This window comes from Lampetra fluviatilis, chromosome 10, assembly GCF_964198595.1.
Source record: "Lampetra fluviatilis chromosome 10, kcLamFluv1.1, whole genome shotgun sequence".
NCBI lineage: Eukaryota > Metazoa > Chordata > Hyperoartia > Petromyzontiformes > Petromyzontidae > Lampetra > Lampetra fluviatilis.
Genome location: NC_136284.1, coordinates 10,187,238 through 10,206,699, shown reverse-complemented (window position 1 = coordinate 10,206,699; position 19,462 = coordinate 10,187,238). Strand labels below are relative to the sequence as shown.

Sequence of the window (19,462 nt, the reverse complement as noted above, 5' to 3'; positions counted from 1 at the left end):
CAGTGCTGTAAACAGTTAAATGATGAGCATGTAAATATGTTTAAACTCAAATCAACACCATTATAAAGTAACTGGTTTATTGACAGACATCACACGTTTTCATTCATTACATAAAAATACAAAGCAGTGAACAAAAATCTGCAGTATTCAGTGGACAGCAGATTTTTGAATATTCAGTCCGAGTCGTGTCTGCGTCGACGTTGCTGTGATGGGCGTGTGGATGGGGGTGAGCGTCTGCCATGCAAGCTGGGGCCCCCAGGGCTGTGGGAGGGGCGTCCATGTCTGGACTTGTGTGGTGATGAGTCTCGGGTGCGCCTGCAATCCCTCCTCTCCCTGCCCTCCTGCGAGCTGTCAGAGTCGTGTCTGTGCCTTGATGTGTGTTGGTCTCTGATGGAAACGCCTCTCTGCTGCCTCGGCGGTGGCGATGTGCGGCGTGGGCGCTTGTGGCTGCCACCAGGCCCATCTCTCTCCATGGAGCAATCCGAGTTGCTCCTGTGCCGAGGCCCAGGGATTCTCTCGTGCTCCTTTCTGCCATCGTATCTTGACTTTGTGTCCAGTTCCGATGGACGTGGAGATTGCCTCTGTTTACTGCGGACAAATATAAAGTTACTGTAATGGTTTCAGAAATGCCATTAACACCAATGTCACTACCACCAATGCTATCTTCTAATCCATAGTGTTCAGTCACAATACTGCAGGTGACCAACCTGACACTTTGGGCCTGTGCTTACCAAAAAATCTGTGAAAATATCGATGTGAAAATCTGGGCAAGACTTACGTGCTGGAGAACCGTTTTCCATCTTCTGAGTCAGAGGACGAGCAGCCACTGATATTTGTATTTTTGGAGTGCTTTTTTTTCTTTTCTTTCTTACGTTTTTCTTTCTTAGATTTCTTTTTCTTATTCCTGCAATTGAAAACAATTTGCATTTAAATATAACTTGTTAATTTTACAATCTGCAATTTCATAATTAACGTAAACATCTTCAGATGGTGTTTTTATGGTACCTCTTTTGTTCTTTGTCTGTGTTCTCAGTAGTCACTTTCTTATCAGCCTGATGATGCTGCAAAATTATAAAAAGATTAATGGAGTGTGTTGGCCAATTATCCTTGAAAGCTCAATCTGACAAACCCAAAATACAAGCAATAAGTCCCACCGTGAAGACAGCCAATCCTTGCTTTTGAGCCTCTTTGTCTTCCTTTGACAGCATATGGGAAGGGCTGCAAAAACATAAGGACAAAGCCACATTAAAAATAATCTTAAAATGCACCAATTATTCTTAAATTCTGTTATCAAGATAATCCTCACCGTGAAGAGCCGAAACCAGAAACTCGCTCGATGTCCTTTTCATCCCTTTCCAATGTCCCTCGCTTGCAGATGTCCGCAAATTCCTGACAAGATAATACATTGAACACTGAAATTATGAGCATGTATAAATGTACTCTTTTGCCTAGTCGTATGCCTATTTTAGGATGCATGTACATGTTAAAAACCTAATCGTCACACTCACCTCACGTGTCAGTCCAGTGGGCTGTTTCTTCACATTCTTGTATCCTCTGGAACGTTTTCAAAACATGAGAATGTCAAGTCGTAGCTTTTATCAGGAACCATATCTGCACAGTAAATGATGGCATGTGCTCAAACTGTTCACCATTTGCTTAAAAAATTATTGGCAAACCCAGCTCATGTTTTCAATAAGACTATACAGTTCTGAACTTGTTATGGTTCCCAACTTAAACTGCACTCTAAGTTAAACACTTTGCGTGACTTAATATAATGCCACTGGGCGGTTTGTCTCACAGTGCAGTCATAAGTGCCTCCTCTTCAGCTTGCTTCACAGCCGCCAGCTCTTCTTGCCGAGATAGTGCCCGATTGGTCCCATCTTTATCCTTTGCGAACCATGATAGGTCCTTGCCCTTCTGCCAACGGCCCACGGGTGCCATCAGTGAATTTCCTGCACCAACGCGACATCACAGTAACCAAATGATTATTTGTATTGGTGTAGTAACGTGCTACAAAGGTCCCAATCAAAGGTACAGTAAAAGTAACCTAAGGCTAAAAACCCACTAATTTGGAGTTGAAAGTCCACTTTATTAAACATCAATGTTGCTATTTAACTAATGGTGCATGAAGGGCCACTTTTTAAAGTATTACAATGCTACTTGGATGACTTCCTCAAGACTGCAAAATGTGTGAAACATGCACATCCTAGAGTTTAACGAAGAGTGGAGTGTTGAGGATTTCTTTAAACGGAGAGGCAAAAAGTTACAGGCCAGAGGCAGTTAAGACTCCAGATTATGACACTTAACAGACAAAAAAGGTATTGAGCCTGAACTTGAACAGGGGAAGGGTGTGCAGGGAAGATGGTCAGGTAATGGGAATATCACACAATGGGGCTGACAACAGAGGAGCATCCACTACTTCAGCGAATGTTGATTGAGGGTTTTGAGTTTGGACAGACGGCCTTGGTTGCTGGAGCGGAGGACAATTGAAGGGTCGTGGAATATAGTTGACCGGAGGACAAACGGGAAACTCCTTGGAGGGTCCTGAAGACGGTGACGGCAATTTTGAACACATTTAAATGCAAACAAACTAGTGTTAAAACGTTTCGGGCCGTGCAAAAAAAGCACAATCCGTATGGTATGTGAGCTCCATGGAGAGTTTTACCGATGCCATAGCTCCAGAAAATACGACTTCCCATGCGTCTCCACGTAAAAAGTATCTTTCCACCTGCTATCGTGACGTTTGTCAGCAGCATTGGTTTAACACAAAGGAAACGCTGGACCGGTTTCGACCTTCAGTATCTCATCAGCAATCAGCTTTGCTAAACCAATGCTTAACTACTAGGCTTTTATAGTTTTACGTGACGCGGCAAATATGGGAACGATGCGTAGCCTATTTTAGTTAACACAATTTTATTATTGAGCGCTTTTTTATGAGTGCTGTATCAACAACATAGAATTACCATTAGCGTTGTTGTTAAGAATGCCTGTACGGTATAAGTAAAATAAGCAAATTTCGATTGAAAGCTTTCGTGACTGCAGGGATTCATCTTCTTGGTTCTTTCGGTAAAGTCACGTAGAAGGGAAATAAGAAAAAATAAAACATAAAATAAAATTCTCACGACGTTTCGGCCACAACGCAAGCAGCCGTCCTCAGGTGAAGAACAGGGCTGTCGGAATGACAGCGTCAGCTTGCGTTGTGGCCGAAACGTCGTGAGAATTTTATTTTATGTTTTATTTTTATTATTTCCTGTCTACGTTACTTTACCGAAAGAACCAAGAAGATAAAATAAGCAAACCACGTTTTTCAAATGTCGTTTCATTAGCTTATTTGGTTACTTTCCCCACAACGACGCTGCTTATTTCGTGTTATGTATTACATCGTTTTGCGTGGAACTAAAACCCATATCAATTAGCGGCACGACATTCTGGGAGCAATGTAAAATATTGATGTTTGGTCTTTGTTGCTGTGCTCGTTTCTCCCTTGTGAAATATCCGGGCAACAGGATAATCCGTGTAGCAAATAAACTCGCATCTATCAGCGAGCGCTTGTATATGTAACGATCTGACAGTTCACCGGCACTGGCCAAGCAAACCCCGACTCTGCTGATGAGACACTGATGCCCGAGCCGGTCTACAATCTATTCCAAAGCCGCCGGAATGATTCACTCCGAGTGGGCCGCGTGGCTCTGACGAAAAGTGCATAAAGAGCGCGGCCTGCTTCAGGCTGTGGCCAGGCCAGGCCGCCACCGCGTCTCACCCAGGTAGTTCTCCCTGTACTTGTCCGTCTTCACGTCGTCCCAGTTGAACTGGTCCTGGCCGCCCCGCACGCCTGCCCGTGTCGGGTGGTGCATCTCGCTCCTGGCGACGAATCGTCGACAGCAACGAAGCGGCGCTGAGACACCGGCGGCCTCGGCCCTTGGCACCACCACCACCACCGAACAACAACAGCAAAGGCGGCGGCTTCAAGGCCACTGCAAACACTGTTATGTCCTTACACCAGCAGTGATGTACACGATTGTATACATATAAATATCAACACAACCACTGCCTTGGACGTACAATGATACGGAAATAGAACAGCCGACGTTTCGGGTGACGACCCCGTCCTTCTGTACAGAGGGCAAAGGTCGCGCTACAAGATGCCCTCTCGCGTCCCCATTGGTCTGCTGCGCTAACCACGTGATTTACGAAGAACCAATGGGTAGGCAGATCGTTTAATGCCGGGTCAGTCGTCAGATCGTGGGCGTGGACAAAACTATAAATTCTAGATTTGAAGCTTTCGTGACTGCAAGGATTCATACTCGTAGGTTTTTTCGGTAAAGTCACGTAGGTAAAAATAAATAATAAAAATAATAGAAATAATAATGTAAATAAAATTATAATTTAAAAAAATCTATTATGTTTCTATTATTTTTATTAAAAATAATAGAAACATAATAGCAATAAAAGAATATTAATAATGTAATTTCTATTATTATTTCTATAATTTGTATCATTTATTTTTACCTACGTGACTTTACCGAAAAAACCTAAGAGTATAAAAAACTAATAATTGTAAATAGCAATTAACCACGTAAATATATTACTTTACAGTTTAAACATAACGATGACGTGTCGGTGGCCAGTTTAACAAACGATTAAAACATCCGTTAGTAGCTGCCTCAGAACAGATACGGTCCATAAGCATTGCGCGTCGAGTCTCGAGTTTTGCTGTTTTACTGGTAGGAACCACCTGGTTCCATCAGCCCACAGGGGATTATTGTGTCCGTCCGTCCGTCGTGATTCCAAAAATGGGAGGGGTCGGGCTGGGTGGAGAGGGGAGGGAGGGTGGGGAGGGGCTGGGTGGGGAGGGGGGTTGGGGAGGGGAGGGAGGGTGGGGAGGGTTTGGGAGGGTGGGACTGGGTGGGGGTGGAAGAGGTGGAGCTGGGTGGGGAGGGTGGGGGGTTTTAAAAAACTCAACGTTGAGTTTTATAAGGGCACCACGGGGTGACCAGCCCCTCCCCACCCAGCCCCAACCCTTCCACTCCCCACCAAGCCCCACCCTCCCCACCCAGCCCCTCCCCACCCCCCACCCTCCCCACTCAGCCCCACCCTCCCCACCCTCCCCACCCTCCCCTTTCCACCCTCCCCTCCACACCCAGCCCCTCCCCACCCTTCCTCCCCTCTCCACCCAGCCCCACCCCTCCCATTTTTGGATTCACGACGGACGGACACAATAATCCCCTGTGGGCTGATGTAACCAGGAGGTTCCTACCAGTATAACTGTGTCGTAACTCTCCACCACCCGACACAGCCAGTAAGGTTTGTCACGTAGACAACGCGCCAATTAGTTTCCTACCTCAGCCCACCGGTGTGTTGGAGAGTAAATCCACAACATTAAGAGAAATACAAATAGTTTGAACTACTCTGACCAGCTACAGGCTTAGTGTGGCCCGGAAGCGTGTTATTAAGTAATACATCTTGCAAGTACAATTCCTAATAGAGGAAACGCATGCCAATTAACTGATTACTAATCTATCATATAATTACAATACCCCCTCCTTCCATCCAGCATCATCGGGTGATTTGCCAGAATAGTGAAGCAATCAATCCACCTGCTTCCAGTCTTAAATAGAGCAGCAGGTGCAGACATCATAGGCGGAGGAGGGGGTATTGTAATTATATGATCGATTAGTAATCAGTTAATTAGCATGTGTTTCCTCTATGAGAAATTGTAAGATGTACGTATTACTTAAACACATTCCAGCCCCACCCAGCCCCACCCTCCCCACCCTCCCCACTCAGCCCCTCCCCACCCTCAGTTGGAGAGGGGCGGGGCTGGGGTCGCGGGGAGGGGGCGGGGTCAGTTGGAGAGGGGCGGGGCTGGGGTCGTCGGGGGCGGAGTCAGTTGGAGAGGGGCGGGGCTGGGGTCGCGGGGAGGTGGGCGGAGTCAGTTGGAGAGGGGCGGGGCTGGGGTCGCGGGGAGGGGGCGGGGTCAGTTGGAGAGGGGCGGGGCTGGGGTCGCGGGGAGGGGGCGGGGTCAGTTGGAGAGGGGCGGGGCTTACTGACGCGAGTTTGAAGATGGCGGCCGCCGCGGTGGAGTTGAATCGCGCGCAGTCGCTCCTGCACTGCGATCAGAAAACCTCCATAGACATCCTCCACCAGCTCGGTGAGCGCGGGTGTGACGGAGCGGTGACGGGGACAGGAAGGGACCATAAAAAGGAGAGACGGCCACACGAAACGGGGACGAGGGAGACCAAGGCGCGCGGCGCGGGGCCGGTGTTCAATTCGGCTGAGTCACGCCTCGCCTAGAAGCCAGGCCGCGCGGCACATGCGCCTCAAGAGGAGTGTTGTGGTCGACTTCACGGGGTTTCTCGCAGTCATTTGTAGCGATTGTTAGCATTTATACACGCTAGTAATAGTGGTTGTTGTGTTAGCAGTAGTAGCGCAGCTGTGTCTGGAGGTGTTCGTGCCCTAGGTGTAAATGGCTTCTGTTGGTGGAATTGTTTCAGTGGGTAAGTGTTAGTAGAGAAGTGTCCGCGTGAATAGTGTTATAATTAGTGGTGTGGTTGGTAGGGTTATTGTTTTAAACATGATTCATAATTAATAGTGTTGTAAAACCTATATTTGGGAATGTTCTTTTCATTGATAAGTATTGTTGCTTTGTAGTTGGTAGTTCTATTGTCAATATAGTATAATGGCTGTTATTAGTAATGTTTAATTTATTGGTTGTGTCAGTTATTTGGGAGTTTTTAATATTAATGTTAATATTACTGTATCAGTAATACTGGCATGAGTGGTATCCGTGCTGTTAGTGTTTAATGCGGTAGCCTTGTTTAAGTGTTAATATTCTCCCTGTTATGCTTCTTTGTGGCGGCAACTCTTATAAATCTCGTCTTCTCATTCGGACACGTTTTACTATCATCGTCATAAACTCCGGTTTCACCCACCCGCCGTTCCTGTTCCACAGCAGCCGTGCCAACAACCCATTAGAATTGTAGGTGAGGACTATGATCTTAAGTAAAATTAAACTGGTTCAGAGAGACACTATATTATTACTTTGACTGCACACGTTTGCCTTTCTGAACCGACTTGTAATTTAGACAAGCTCACAGGTGTACAATGCCAATTGGAAAGGAAACGGATGCCAAAAAATGTACCCACAATGCCGGCCTTTTAACTTCAATGAGTCATGCTTGTTGTCCTCTCACCAGCCTCGTTTGCACGAATTCCATTACAGTTTTTACCTTGTATACCAGACGGGTGGTATAGCATTACGAAGACATTACACATAAGCATGTGGATTATCGCATCTATTTTTCATCCATACAGATTCGGAATGGGCTGAGATTCACAAAACAATGTTTGATGCTGTGGTGAAAAAAAGGTGTTCGTAGGCTGGTTCACGCATGTGACTGTTATTTTAGGTGAGTGTAATGATGATTAAAACAACTTTAGCAATAACACAGTTTTCAAAGCGTAGTCCTTTTCAGCTACAATTTTGATGGTTGGTGCACGGCTGTTTTGGAACGACGAATGGGACATTGAGAGACGCAGTGAATGAATGAGAACCCAAGATAAAAGAGCTGGCAGTTAATTAGGAATGAACTTTAAAAAAGTCTCTCCATGGTTAATTTATGATGAGCGTTATTAGTGTTATTTTTATGAAGCGTTTATTTATTACTAAAGTCGGTGATTTTGCTGTTATGGTCATTGCAAATACTGTAATGTGTTTATTTTTTATGGAAAATGTGTGTTCGTTTCTTTAATTGTGTTGCAATGTAATTGTAAAGCGTATATTTGTATTATAATATTGTCTGTATATGCGTTATTTTTTTTTCATTTTAATGATTTTTAAGTGTTCAACTGAATGTTGTTCTGACTTTGAAATCTAGAGGACGCTATTTTGCTGTAGCCAAATTTTACCAGTCATCCTCAACGCAGCTCCATATCCCCATGTTGATATGAAAATAATATTGTATTTTGGAGAAGGTATATTTTATTGTTATTGAAAATATGTTGATGGTCATCTTGATGCTCTTCTGGATGTGAACTCGTGCACATTCTTTTGCAAAATCGAAATTTTACCAATTCCTGTGCAAAAATATAGGATATTTATTTTCTAAAATAAAGTGCGACTTGAAGTAACGTTTGATTAACGTCATCTCTGCAGTCAAACGAGATGTGGAAGACGAGGATGAAGAAGCCATTCGGGTGAAGGAGCAGAGCATCCTGGAGCTGGGGGGGCTTTTGGCCAAGACTGGCCAGGCCGCCGGTATAAATAACCCTCTCCAACCACACTATTCTACTCCTAACAACTTACGTCTAATCATGCATAACTCGTTTTTTTGCCTTTTATTGCTATGCACACTCTTACTAATATGCATGTGCAGGACATTTGCTGTTACATTGGCATTGAACAAGTCTTATCTCTGCAAAAGTCTTTGAGTGCTGATGACATCGCCCATATGCCAATTCGTACTTTTATAAGTTGCATTTATTGGAAAGTCTTGCCGCACAAAATATTGTTACGTCACAGCTCATGTCGCAACATCAGGGAGATGTGATTACACCTTCATGTCTATTGATTAAAATATATATCCTAAACGTGTACTTTAGTGCGCATTTGAGCAGTTACCACATATACACAGTTCATAAACACATGGTCAAAGGCACTTTTAGGATTCTTATGATTCATTGTTATTACATGGGGCCCACAGATTAAGTTATCTTTAGGAGTTCAACATTGATGTTAAAATGCTGAATTCTGGTGCCCAGTTTGTTATAGCCACAGGAAATCTAGTAACACAAATAGTGACAATGTTTGTGTTCTAAAATTTTAATTGGAAGCCAAATAACATCCCATTGATACAAGAAGCCGCTTCTACAATGGAGATGTACAAGAATAGGTTTTGCATTCTTAAAGTAGACGTAGCAGTGTGGTTGTGATTAGAACATGTACTGAACTGAAATGTATGGAACTCCTCCGCTGATTTCACGCTCCGCTCTGTCCTTGCACGTCCTGTGCCTCAGAGCTGGGAGGGCTTCTCAAGTTTGTGCGGCCGTTCCTGAACTCTGTGAGCAAGGCGAAGGCGGCGCGCCTGGTGCGCTCGCTGCTCGACATGTTCCTGGACATGGAGGCGGCCACGGGACAGGAGGTGCGTCACACTCTCTTCCCATGTAACCACACGCTTGCCGTCTCCTGTTCACCCCCAAGAGTGACAAAGCTCGGAATGCATCTTAAATAATGCTAAGCCCAAAGTCAGGTTATTCAATGGGGTCCGCTGCTCATATTTTCATTTTGTATTTACTCCAGTCACAACTACTATCCATTTTCTTTCGTTGTACCACGTCCTTTATAAGTAAAGAGACAATAATTGTGTAACTTATATCGGAGCTATTTTGGTATATATCGAGTAGTAGATGGGGAATGACCCTTGTTCTCGTGTGGTGAAAAATTTCCTCCGCTGTTCTGCAAGATGGCAGCTGTATCACAAAAAATATATAAACGTTTAATATGGTAAAAACTCTTATGCGAGTTATACCCCATTCACAACAATTGTTTTTCTTAAATCATACTGACTTAGGTTATAGTATTATTTAAGTTCTATTCGTGATTTATTGAATTCCCTTGTCCAATAATACGTTTCATGTGATTTACCATGCGATGACCTTGGATTGTGTATTTGTTGCACATTTGCGATGTATCGGTAATGCCGAGTTTGTCTGCTTCCTAGGTTGACCTGTGCTTGGAGTGCATTGAATGGGCCAAAGCAGAGAAGAGGACATTTCTGAGGCAGGCACTTGAGGTATAGAAATAAAATATTGTCATGACAAATGTGTTGTATTCACTGCATGGGAGCGATGTTGGCATTAAGCAGACTTTTGCTCAAACGTGTATTAATAATTGGAACGTAAGGTGAACAAAGACTAAATGTTTTTTTATTAAAGCTAAGAAAAGATAATACAATTTGTAATCGGGCAAAGGCCCTTTCCAAGGGTACATGAGTGCTCCAGCAGAGGGGAAGGAACAACGTGTTGTCACGCTGAAGTTGATGTAATTGTAGGCTTCACTGGAGCACTCATGTTTCACTCTGATTGTGGCGTGTCACCACAGGCTCGGCTCGTGGCGCTTTATTTTGACACCAAGCGGTACCCAGAAGCCCTGCAGCTCGGTGAGTTGTCAAGCCTGCCTCTTGCTTTCACCTCATCGTACTTTGATTCAACTTATCAACCTCATTCTCCCCAATAGTTTTCCTGTGTTCATTCTTATTTTCATTGGTGGTCCTCAGTGTTTCCCCCATTACGCTTTCAGTGTCTTCCATATGCTCTTGCTGTTTAACACCATCCCTTTGCCAATTTCTGTTGCTCCAGCTGCTGTTTTGCTAATTGGCAATACTGTACTTCTAATATATTTTGTCTTGGTGCTTTTTCTGATGTTGCTCCCGCTATTCTTTCTGATATTAATCCTGTTCCTGATTCTGTTCCATCTGCTGATTTTGCTTCTGCTGCTTCTGCTGTTTATTCCACTACATGTACTTCTGTTGATTGTGCTGCTTCTCCCCCTGCTGCTACTGCTGCAGGCTCCCAGCTGCTGCGGGAGCTGAAGAAGTTGGATGACAAGGCGCTGCTGGTGGAGGTGCAACTCATGGAGAGCAAGACCTACCACGCACTCAGCAATCTCCCGCGGGCGCGTGCCGCCCTCACGTCCGCACGCACCACGGCCAACGGCATCTACTGCCCCCCCAAGATGCAGGCGGCTCTTGACATGCAGTCAGGTGTGTGTGTGCATGCCGTGCTGTGGCCATGCCATTAGTGTGAGAATTGTGCAAGTTAATTTGTATATTTTGGCAGCAGGGTGGCGCAGTGGCAATACCCTGTGCCTCGGTAAGAAGAATCTGTAACTGGTGTTGGCAAAATTCCCAAATGCTGAAAAGTTACCTGAAAATTACTCAGTTGGGATTGGACAAAGTGACATCACCCCTTCTGAAAAAACTTGACAGGACTATCCTGAAAAAGAGTCTTAAGGCTCGGTAAGACTTTCCTGGATAAATGAGCATATTGTCAATTCCCAAACTGCAATGCTATTGGCTAAAAGAGTCAGCATAAGGATGGTGTATGTCATGTGGAGTTGAGATTAGTAGGCCCACAAATCGATGAATTCTGACTCATGTTTGGTGCATTGCATTACCTCTGGTGGCAGGAGGGGACATGTAAACGACTTGCATAGAGTACATATATAAATAATTAACACAATTCAATGCAAGTATTATGAGGATAATAATCGATATTAATGAATTGATGCATCATTACACCTCTGGATATTATGCGTTATAATGCTATTTTTGTTTTAATAATGCAAGCTTGTGTTAGTCCTTCATAACTCTGCCATAGCCGTATGATCTGTTCCTGGATCAGAATGGATGGTGCGTATTCACAATTCTGCATTGAGTGTATGTATGTTTAACTTATTTTGCACGTGGCCAACCGCGCTAGTCTGAGGTGAGAGTAATTGACACGTGGGCACCGATCACTTTACATGAGCAGATTGTCAGCATTGTAATTTTTGTACCCTAAGGAATAATCCATGCGGCTGAGGAGAAGGATTGGAAGACGGCTTACTCCTACTTCTACGAAGCCTTCGAGGGATACGACTCCATCGACAGCCCAAGGGCCATCACTGCCCTCAAATACATGCTGCTGTGCAAGATCATGCTCAACACGTAAGTATTTCCACCCATCCGCTGGATATTTTTTTGACGTGCGCCCTTGCAGATTTAGGGGGTTTCCATGCTGATTGCAGTGATCAGGTCTAGGAATGTGACTGTGCAGCTTGGCCATTTAGAGAAGGCATTTGCAGTAGAAATGCAAACATTAAAAACAAAATTTTAACCAGAATAACTTTCAGGAGGGTACTGTATTGAAATGTTTTGGCAATTTCATTAATGGGATTCTGTTTTGTGGGATGAAAGCCCAAAATGTTTGAGGGGTTCATAAAGCCTTCAGCACTTTGTATTCCTAAAGCGGTTCACAATCCTACTGTATTATTAACCATGTTCAATCCTACTCGGCTTCTGATATTTGAGTTTTTGCACATTCGGGGTGATTTGATATTGGATAATTGCTGCCTTTCTTGAATGTGTCACAGGCCTGAAGATGTTCAGAACATAGTGAGTGGAAAGCTTGCCCTCCGCTACGCCGGCAGGAAGGTGAGACTTATTTTGAGCCGTTTAACAGCCCCAAATACTGACCGTTGGCAAAAAAAGACAATTTTAATGTAGCTATAGCCTCTTGCTGACACGTGTCTTCTCTGTTTGCTGTTTTGCAGACAGACGCCATGAAAAGTATAGCGCAAGCAAGCAAAGACCGCTCCCTGTCAGATTTCAACAAGGTGAGATCCCCACTAGGTGTCATTCATTTCCTTGCACGTGTTCTTGATATTTGCTTATAAAAATATACAATCCACAAAACAACAGCTCTTATCTATTTCAAAACCTACACAGGCTGTATGTCCCAGGTGTTCCAGCACAGTTTTGAGGCTTCAATGTGACCTTCAACCTGCAGTGGATAGATCATCGCTGATGGTGATGATGAAGAGTAAAATCACAGTGACATGACTCAAGTTTTACAATTGGTCACATGACCGTAGCTTTAAATTCTAATTTCTCTTGAATAAAAAATCGAACCTATTTTGGAAAGCCCCAAAATGCAAACTGGGGTATTAGTATAAAGAGTTCTGTCGTATTTTAAATACCTGTATGCAAGTCTCTTGTGAATTAATGTATCCGTTACCTAAAGGCAGTCGAGGCCAATCCACGATGTTGATTCTATTGATGCCACCATACCTTACTACTGAGAGCACCAAATCCTAATGACTAGACGAGCAGGCAGGGTAAAAGCTGTGTGTCCAGCGTGGGGCTGGAACCTACGACCCTGAGATGAAGAGCCTCATGCCAGCCGGGCAGCCGTTGACCGACATGGCTTGCGGAGGCCTTCATCCAGCAGTTGATTAACAATGGGATATGCATGTATTATTATTGTACCTTGCCATGCTTCCTTCTGCTTGATCCCACTGTTGTTGCAAAGCCAGTGTTGCTACATGAGATGTCACATTGCTTGACTTAAGCTCATCATCATCGACCAGTTCGCTTATGGATGAAGGCTTCGCCATGCCTTCACCCTCCTTCATGCTCCTGCAGTGCGAAAAACCACTCAGCACCTGCACATCAGTCGAAATACTCGCTTATACCTCCTTGGTGGAGGTATGGTCAGGCGGGCAGTGATGCGGGTTTCCTTTGCCGCATTCTGTCCAGGCACTGTGCGAGTACAAGGAGGAGTTGCAGAACGACCCCATCATCGCGACGCATCTGGAGAAGCTCTATCAGAACCTCCTTGAGAAGAACCTCATCCGCGTCATTGAACCCTTCTCGAGGGTACAGGTACGAGCTCTCAGATTTTCTCCCGCTACTGTAACAAAGGAAGTCTGAGAGCCGAGCGTGGTGGTAATGATATCATATACCTGTGATCGTGTTTCAGGAGCTTAGCTTGGTGGCTCCTGTAGAGATGTGCAAAACTCCCAGACCTGCTGGGCTGCAAAGTAGCCAATAGATGGCAGTAAAACAAATTAATAACCATCCTGCGCCGTCCTCCCGCTACCATCTCTCTCTGCTCATGTTCTCATTGTGACAACCTAAATGTGCCCAATGTCGTTGGATCTTTGATATTTACAGGGTTGATTCTGGTTATTTGAGAATACAAGGTGTTGTAGGCTTGGGTGGCGAGGTGGCCAGGAAGTTTGTTGTCCTTCCCCCGCACCTCCGATTAGCACGGTTGGCTACGTACGGTGTTCCAAAAGTTCTCAATACATACAGTTGAGGAGCTTTTGAGTCGTATTCTGTGCAATGCATGGACTTTTTCCAGGACATATGAAAAACGCTGCTTAAAATGGAATTAGTCAAACATTCCAATGTAGGAGCCTCCTGAAAAAGTCTTTAAACTTCATGCGGCACTTTTATTAAAATAAAAAAAATCCATATAAGTCTCAATTGCCATCCATTTCTTCAGCTTTAACACGTTGCTATATGTTTACTTTTAGATTGACCATGTGGCAACACTCATCAAGCTAAAGAAAGTAAGTACCTACTTGTGTTTTTATTAAATCGCAGGATTAAGTAAATTGTGCATATATTCATCCGTTATTATCATGCATTATACATGCATCATAATGGTCTTGGAAGACAAATAATTTATAATTCCTCTTTGTGATTGGTTTGTATAATCCCTACAGTCACTATATAGGTCCTGCATTCACAATGTTAACATTTTCATTCATTCTTGAATCTGTCCTGATGCAAAATCATAACAATTGACTGGATTGTGAAGGGAGGGGTGATTTGTGCTTGTTTACCTCATTAAAATTTTAGGGAATGTTTTTATTTCATCTCGTATGTTTCTTAACAGTTATTGCATTATTTTTAGAACTTGGTGGAAAAGAAGCTTTCACAAATGATTTTGGACAAGAAGTTCTACGGTAGGTTATTTCAGCACAATGCAAATTCGGTGATGAGCAAAGGCAATCAACGCCTCAATGTGCACCTGTACACAACGCTTCTTAACTCTCACTACCATTGCAGTTCCGTTCTTCCCACTGATGCATATGCTTGAATTTTCCTGCACCTCCGATTAGCATGGTTGGCTACGTACGGTGTGAAAGAAGTTCAGCACACATACGGAGCGGATGTGTGTCTTGGAGCTTCTCATTAACATCCACGCATGCGTGCGCATGTCCAGGCATCCTTGACCAGGGCGAGGGCGTCCTGATCGTGTGGGAGGAGCCGCCTGTGGACAAGACGTACGAGTCGGCGCTGGAGACAATACAGAGCATGAGCAAGGTGGTGGATGCGCTATACAACAAGGCAAAGAAGCTCACATAGGGTGCGTATGCTGCAGACTACACAGGGCGATGGCTCTGGCAAAGGTTTTACTTTGAAGGGGCCTCTATGCACTCGGGCGTGTTTGTGGCAGACGTTGCTAGGAACGGTTACTGCGTATTTTTTTTGTAAAAATTGAGAGGTGTCCTGGTAAAAATGCATTACCCACACATACTCATTGCCTACCAATTATGAATTTTGTTCACATTAGGTAATTAATTATTACGTTTATCGTGAAGCCAAAAGTGGGTTGTTAAGTGTTCCAATGGAGTTGGTGTGGGTTATTGAAACATAATCGCTTTGTTGGTTTTCAGGTTTTTTCAAGGCCACCTCAGTTGTCAATGCCCAATTTGGACAAATTTAACGGATGCTCCCCCTAAGTGAGCAACTGGGATATAAACTTTAAATCAGAGGTCAACATGACTAACGAAGGTTTTGTTCTCTGCAGACCAATATTCACGTAATTATTTTCGACAAACTCTGCTTTCATAGGCTATACTGAACACCTGTCACTATAGGCCAATGCTGTACCAAGTTGTCGTACCTGCCCACAGTAAATGTGTTCCTCGTGACAAGTTCGAGCCAAGATTGCCCCATTGCATAATGGCCTTTACTCTCAGGTGGCTGATTATCCCTTGGGATTTAGAATTTACGATGATCCACCTCAACGCCCACACAAAACACTTTATATTATAACACTTACAACAATCTATTCACATTTATTAAATGTTTGTGCTGGCATTGTTTATTGTGGGTAAAATATACTGAATAATTATCTTTTTCATCGTGTTAAAAGAAAATAAGATTTTGGTCCATCAGCCAGTGAGACTTCCAGACCATTTGTTTTCTTGCAGCATGCTGTTTACAGAAGTTTGGCTTAATGGACCAAAATGTGAGATTACTCGTATGTAGTAAATAAGACCCATGTTAATCATTCTGTACGAGATAGTTTAGTTTACTTGTCTAATTGTTTCCTATTTTACCTGTGTTCCCCCACAGAATCAACTGTTATTCGACCCCTTTCCCCCCCTGCCCCCCAAACATCCCCAAATTCTTCTCCACCTTCTTCCCCTCCTCTCCCCCATCTCCCCCCCCCCCCACCTTCACCACTCACACCAAGGCCAACCCCTCAGTCCCTGCCCAGTGGGAGTGAGTTGAAGAGAGGGACGCTGCACGTGCGGTTGCTGAGTGTACTTTGTGCGACCACTAGTGCTCTAGTCCCCTCTGTAAAAGAGCGTTCAACCCGGTTTTGTGTTTTATGCACGCAACAGTTTTATAAAGGATTCGCCACAGGCGTCGGCCACAAACCTCGGTCGCAGGTGAAACACACGAGTGGCCCCCACACGAAGGTGTTCCGTGGAGTTCGTGGGTTTGTGCTGCGGGAGGCACTCAGGAGGCGCTCTGGGCTTCACAATCCAAGAGTAGGGGCTCACGTTTGTACGGGGTCCACTTCAAATACCACGTAATACTTCAGTACAATAAGTAAGCTCTGTCTGATTTTTGTACAACCGACGATAGTGCGATTGACGGCTAAATATCTACGGACAAAGCTGCAAGGAAACACATGTTTTCAGGAGCAGTGTCACAAGTGCTGCAGTGGGATTTGTCGCACATGAGTACGAGTGTTAACGAATGCCATTCAAGGCACATTTGGGTACCTATGTTACTTGTGGCACTACTTCTGGTTGGCAACTGTGTGCACTATTTTTTTTGTGTTAAGTCCCAATTTTTTTTTATTACGGTCATCTTTTCAGTAGGTTGGCTCTGTCTATTGAAGTTCGTTCAGAACTTGCATTGCTTTTATAACAACTTGGTTGGCACGTGTCTGGTAGCTTTTGTTGTGCTGCACTGAGTAATGCAGCATTGGTAGCGCAGCAAAAGTAAAGCAGCAGTGCATTTTCAGCTGATATTTCTGCAGGGAAATGAAAAAAATCACCAACTGTGCAGAAAGTGAATGTGGATATCACAGGATCTGTTTTTGCAAATCCAAGTCGTGGTGTGCCCGACTTAGAATCCAAATTTAAAAGATTATTGATAGGAAAAAAAAATTGCCAAGGTTTATCTGATATTTTTGAAGCGAGAAAAATCTCCAACGGGATTTCACCTGATGAAATAAAGGACACTTGATTGCATGGGAAGACCTGCCCTGCTGTTATTTTTAAGGCCAATGATGCGCGTCTGCAGTCATGTCGATTTCTTCTGGTTTACGTTATTGTTTGAAGCGCGGTGGACCTGTGGTTATAACGAGGGAAGCCTCCAAGCCGTATCTCGTCCAAAACCCGCCCTCCCCCACCACCGCACCCCTAACCCCTTCAATGACCTCGTCTGCACAGAGCGACTCGTCGCGCCGGCTGGGGAGGGCGTGCCGAGAGGATAACCTCTGGTCTATTCCTCAATAAAATCCGACGTTTTCCAAGAGTGTCGACATGTGTTTGACGTCTGGGTGAGACGCAGTCTTAAATTCTCACGGTGTCAAGATGAGCTATGTTAGCTTTCGAGAGTACAATCAGTGCAGCTGTACCGGGGCCAATGGGCCGGATGGGTCCTGTTGCTGTGTTTCCAGAGAGGGCGGAAGTTGGGCAGGAGGCCCCATTTAATTCCTTTCATCAGGCAGGGCCCATTCTAAACCACACCAAGCACTGGCCAAGATGCACACACGTTATGAAACTTAATTCGGTAGACAACACCCTTGGGAATTCAATTGGCATACATTTAGGGTGCGATTTGAAAAAGGTTTTAGCTTTTGTCCCATCGGAGTTTCGTTTGTGGCTCCTTTATACATCGTGTTCAATTTGTGAAAGTAACAGGAAACCGTGAGCATGTATATTGAACTTGTTTCGCACCAACCGTGCTAATCGGAGGTACGTGGAAGTATAGTATGCATACATTGCAGGGCTTGCACGAATCGATGCATGTGATCTCTTACCATGAGGCTTCAGGTAGCACACGACCCTGGTCTGAGTTTTGAGACGAGTGGCAGCTAGCCGGTCCTGGGCCCCCCTCTTCAACCCGCATAGACCATCGTGGTTGTAGTATGGTCAAACAACCACCATGACTGACAGCATGGGGAGGCCTTCATCCAGCAGTGGATTGACAGGGTTGTACATACACCCTGACATCGCACCCATCCCTCAATAGGTTCGGTGCCAAATTAAGACTACCTGCAGCAGTTGGGAAATTTCTAACTAACGTTGCCGATGATAACCTTGCGGTAGTCCAGAGGTCACCAGCCATATTTTTCCGGTCGACACTCGCGTTTGATGGCGGGTAACTTTACGTAATGTCACCGACTTGTACTTCTCTTCTCAACGGGCCAAGCCAAATGGTCTTCGCAGGGCAAATCCGGCCCGCGTTCACCCAGTTGACAATATTGAGACGTTATCGTGGCCAAAGCTGTTGATGCCAGCCACCACGCCTCTTTGCCAACGCGTTCTACCCTCGCTCAGATCCCGCAGCTGCCGCGCACTATCGGCATGCACCCTCCAATATCTACCGTGACGGTGTCCCATAATCTCGTGTTGGCTTTTTGCTTCGATAGCTGGAATCCATTTGAAGATACCTCCCCCCCCCCCCCCCAAAAAAAAAAATTAAAAATCTCAAGCGGGAGTGCCTCAACTTTCATCCGGTGTACAACTATACCTCCCCACCTCTTTCAATCGTTTGATCATTTGTGATTCACATCCGCATTTTCTTTCATTGTGTCTATTGTTTTTTTAATTTAAATCCTTTATATTACGTTCACTTGCGTGCGCGCTTACGACCGTGCAAATCTTTCGGTCGTTTTTTAACACACTTCCTGTGATCCAATCGAGCTGACATTTTGCACACAGACTCGTTGTGCGTGACAATTTATTTTCGTGAAATTTTTTTTCCAAAATTTTCCACTTTTTAGGAATTTTTTTTTGCATATTTAATTTAAAATACCAATGTGATAAAAATGAAACTTACTCAAAAACAGAAATGAATAATAAAATAAAACCGATGCCACGCATATAAAGGATTTATAGTGAAAAACTTTGTTTTTACGGGTTAATTTTTTATCGGTCTCGTTTGGTGTTTGCGGCACCACGTTAGAGTAACACTCGAATATCGTTTGCATGGCCTATTGTCACGAATATTGACGCCGGAGTGACGGCCAAGGGATCTTTAACGCGTCCGAGTTCGTGTGAACGTGCTCGTTTGGAGTATTACAGCACAGGACTATGCGAGAGGGAACAGCTTCGAGGGGAGGCCTTCATCTAGCAGTGCATTGGTCATGGCTGATGCCGATAAATCACCCGCACGAATCTGTGCATCACCTCTGGTAATCGATTTTCCCATCCGTCCCGTGGGTGCGCTGCAACGGACACTCCAGTGTGTTTCCAAAACCTCTGCGTGCATGCTTTGAAGTGATATTTAAAAAACAATCACCCTTTTGAATCATCCGCGTGCCCAGCCCCCGCAGGAACACTGGCCGCTTGTGCTAATTGAGAAGTGTCTCTGTTCACGAGGCCCGCACGCGCTTTGAAGTTGCCGCTCCTCCTCCCTGCCCGCGTGCAACAGCGCGCGAG

General features: G+C 44.6%; 2 protein-coding genes across 3 annotated transcripts; one reads left to right on the top strand and one right to left on the bottom strand.

Annotated features, from left to right (window-relative positions):
* Window positions 1-66: 66 nt before the first annotated feature.
* Window positions 67-4,166, bottom strand: C10H1orf35 (chromosome 10 C1orf35 homolog). Of its 2 annotated transcripts, XM_078860483.1 has the most exons (9): window positions 4,063-4,166; window positions 3,761-3,918; window positions 1,799-1,952; window positions 1,509-1,554; window positions 1,307-1,389; window positions 1,155-1,218; window positions 1,006-1,061; window positions 779-904; window positions 67-588 (listed from the first exon to the last, which is right to left on the bottom strand). In XM_078860483.1, the coding sequence occupies exons 2-9, from the start codon at window positions 3,852-3,854 to the stop codon at window positions 174-176; spliced, it is 1,038 nt and encodes a 345-aa protein (XP_078716609.1). In that variant the 5' UTR covers window positions 3,855-3,918; window positions 4,063-4,166; the 3' UTR covers window positions 67-173. The 2 variants fall into 2 exon arrangements, with proteins under 2 accessions (XP_078716609.1, XP_078716608.1); XM_078860482.1 differs by having other exon boundaries at window positions 3,761-4,166.
* A 1,873-nt stretch (window positions 4,167-6,039) lies between these two features.
* PSMD11 (proteasome 26S subunit, non-ATPase 11) lies at window positions 6,040-17,330 on the top strand. Its single transcript, XM_078860481.1, has 14 exons — window positions 6,040-6,151; window positions 8,156-8,257; window positions 9,016-9,140; window positions 9,720-9,791; window positions 10,100-10,157; window positions 10,566-10,760; window positions 11,561-11,705; window positions 12,131-12,191; window positions 12,311-12,373; window positions 13,296-13,421; window positions 14,078-14,113; window positions 14,461-14,512; window positions 14,773-14,916; window positions 15,912-17,330. Exons 1-13 carry the CDS (start codon window positions 6,064-6,066, stop codon window positions 14,913-14,915), a joined length of 1,266 nt encoding a protein of 421 aa, XP_078716607.1. The 5' UTR covers window positions 6,040-6,063; the 3' UTR covers window position 14,916; window positions 15,912-17,330.
* Window positions 17,331-19,462: the final 2,132 nt, after the last annotated feature.

Coding starts and splice junctions, on each gene's coding strand:
- C10H1orf35 (XM_078860482.1), bottom strand. CDS start 3,854: ATGCACCACCCGACACGGGCAGGCGTGCGGGGCGGCCAGGACCAGTTC. Junction 1,953..3,760: donor GTACAGGGAGAACTACCTGG/GTGAGACGCGGT, acceptor GCGTTGGTGCAG/GAAATTCACTGATGGCACCC. Junction 1,062..1,154: donor AAGGATTGGCTGTCTTCACG/GTGGGACTTATT, acceptor ATAATTTTGCAG/CATCATCAGGCTGATAAGAA.
- PSMD11 (XM_078860481.1), top strand. CDS start 6,064: ATGGCGGCCGCCGCGGTGGAGTTGAATCGCGCGCAGTCGCTCCTGCAC. Junction 8,258..9,015: donor CAAGACTGGCCAGGCCGCCG/GTATAAATAACC, acceptor CCTGTGCCTCAG/AGCTGGGAGGGCTTCTCAAG. Junction 9,792..10,099: donor TTCTGAGGCAGGCACTTGAG/GTATAGAAATAA, acceptor GTGTCACCACAG/GCTCGGCTCGTGGCGCTTTA.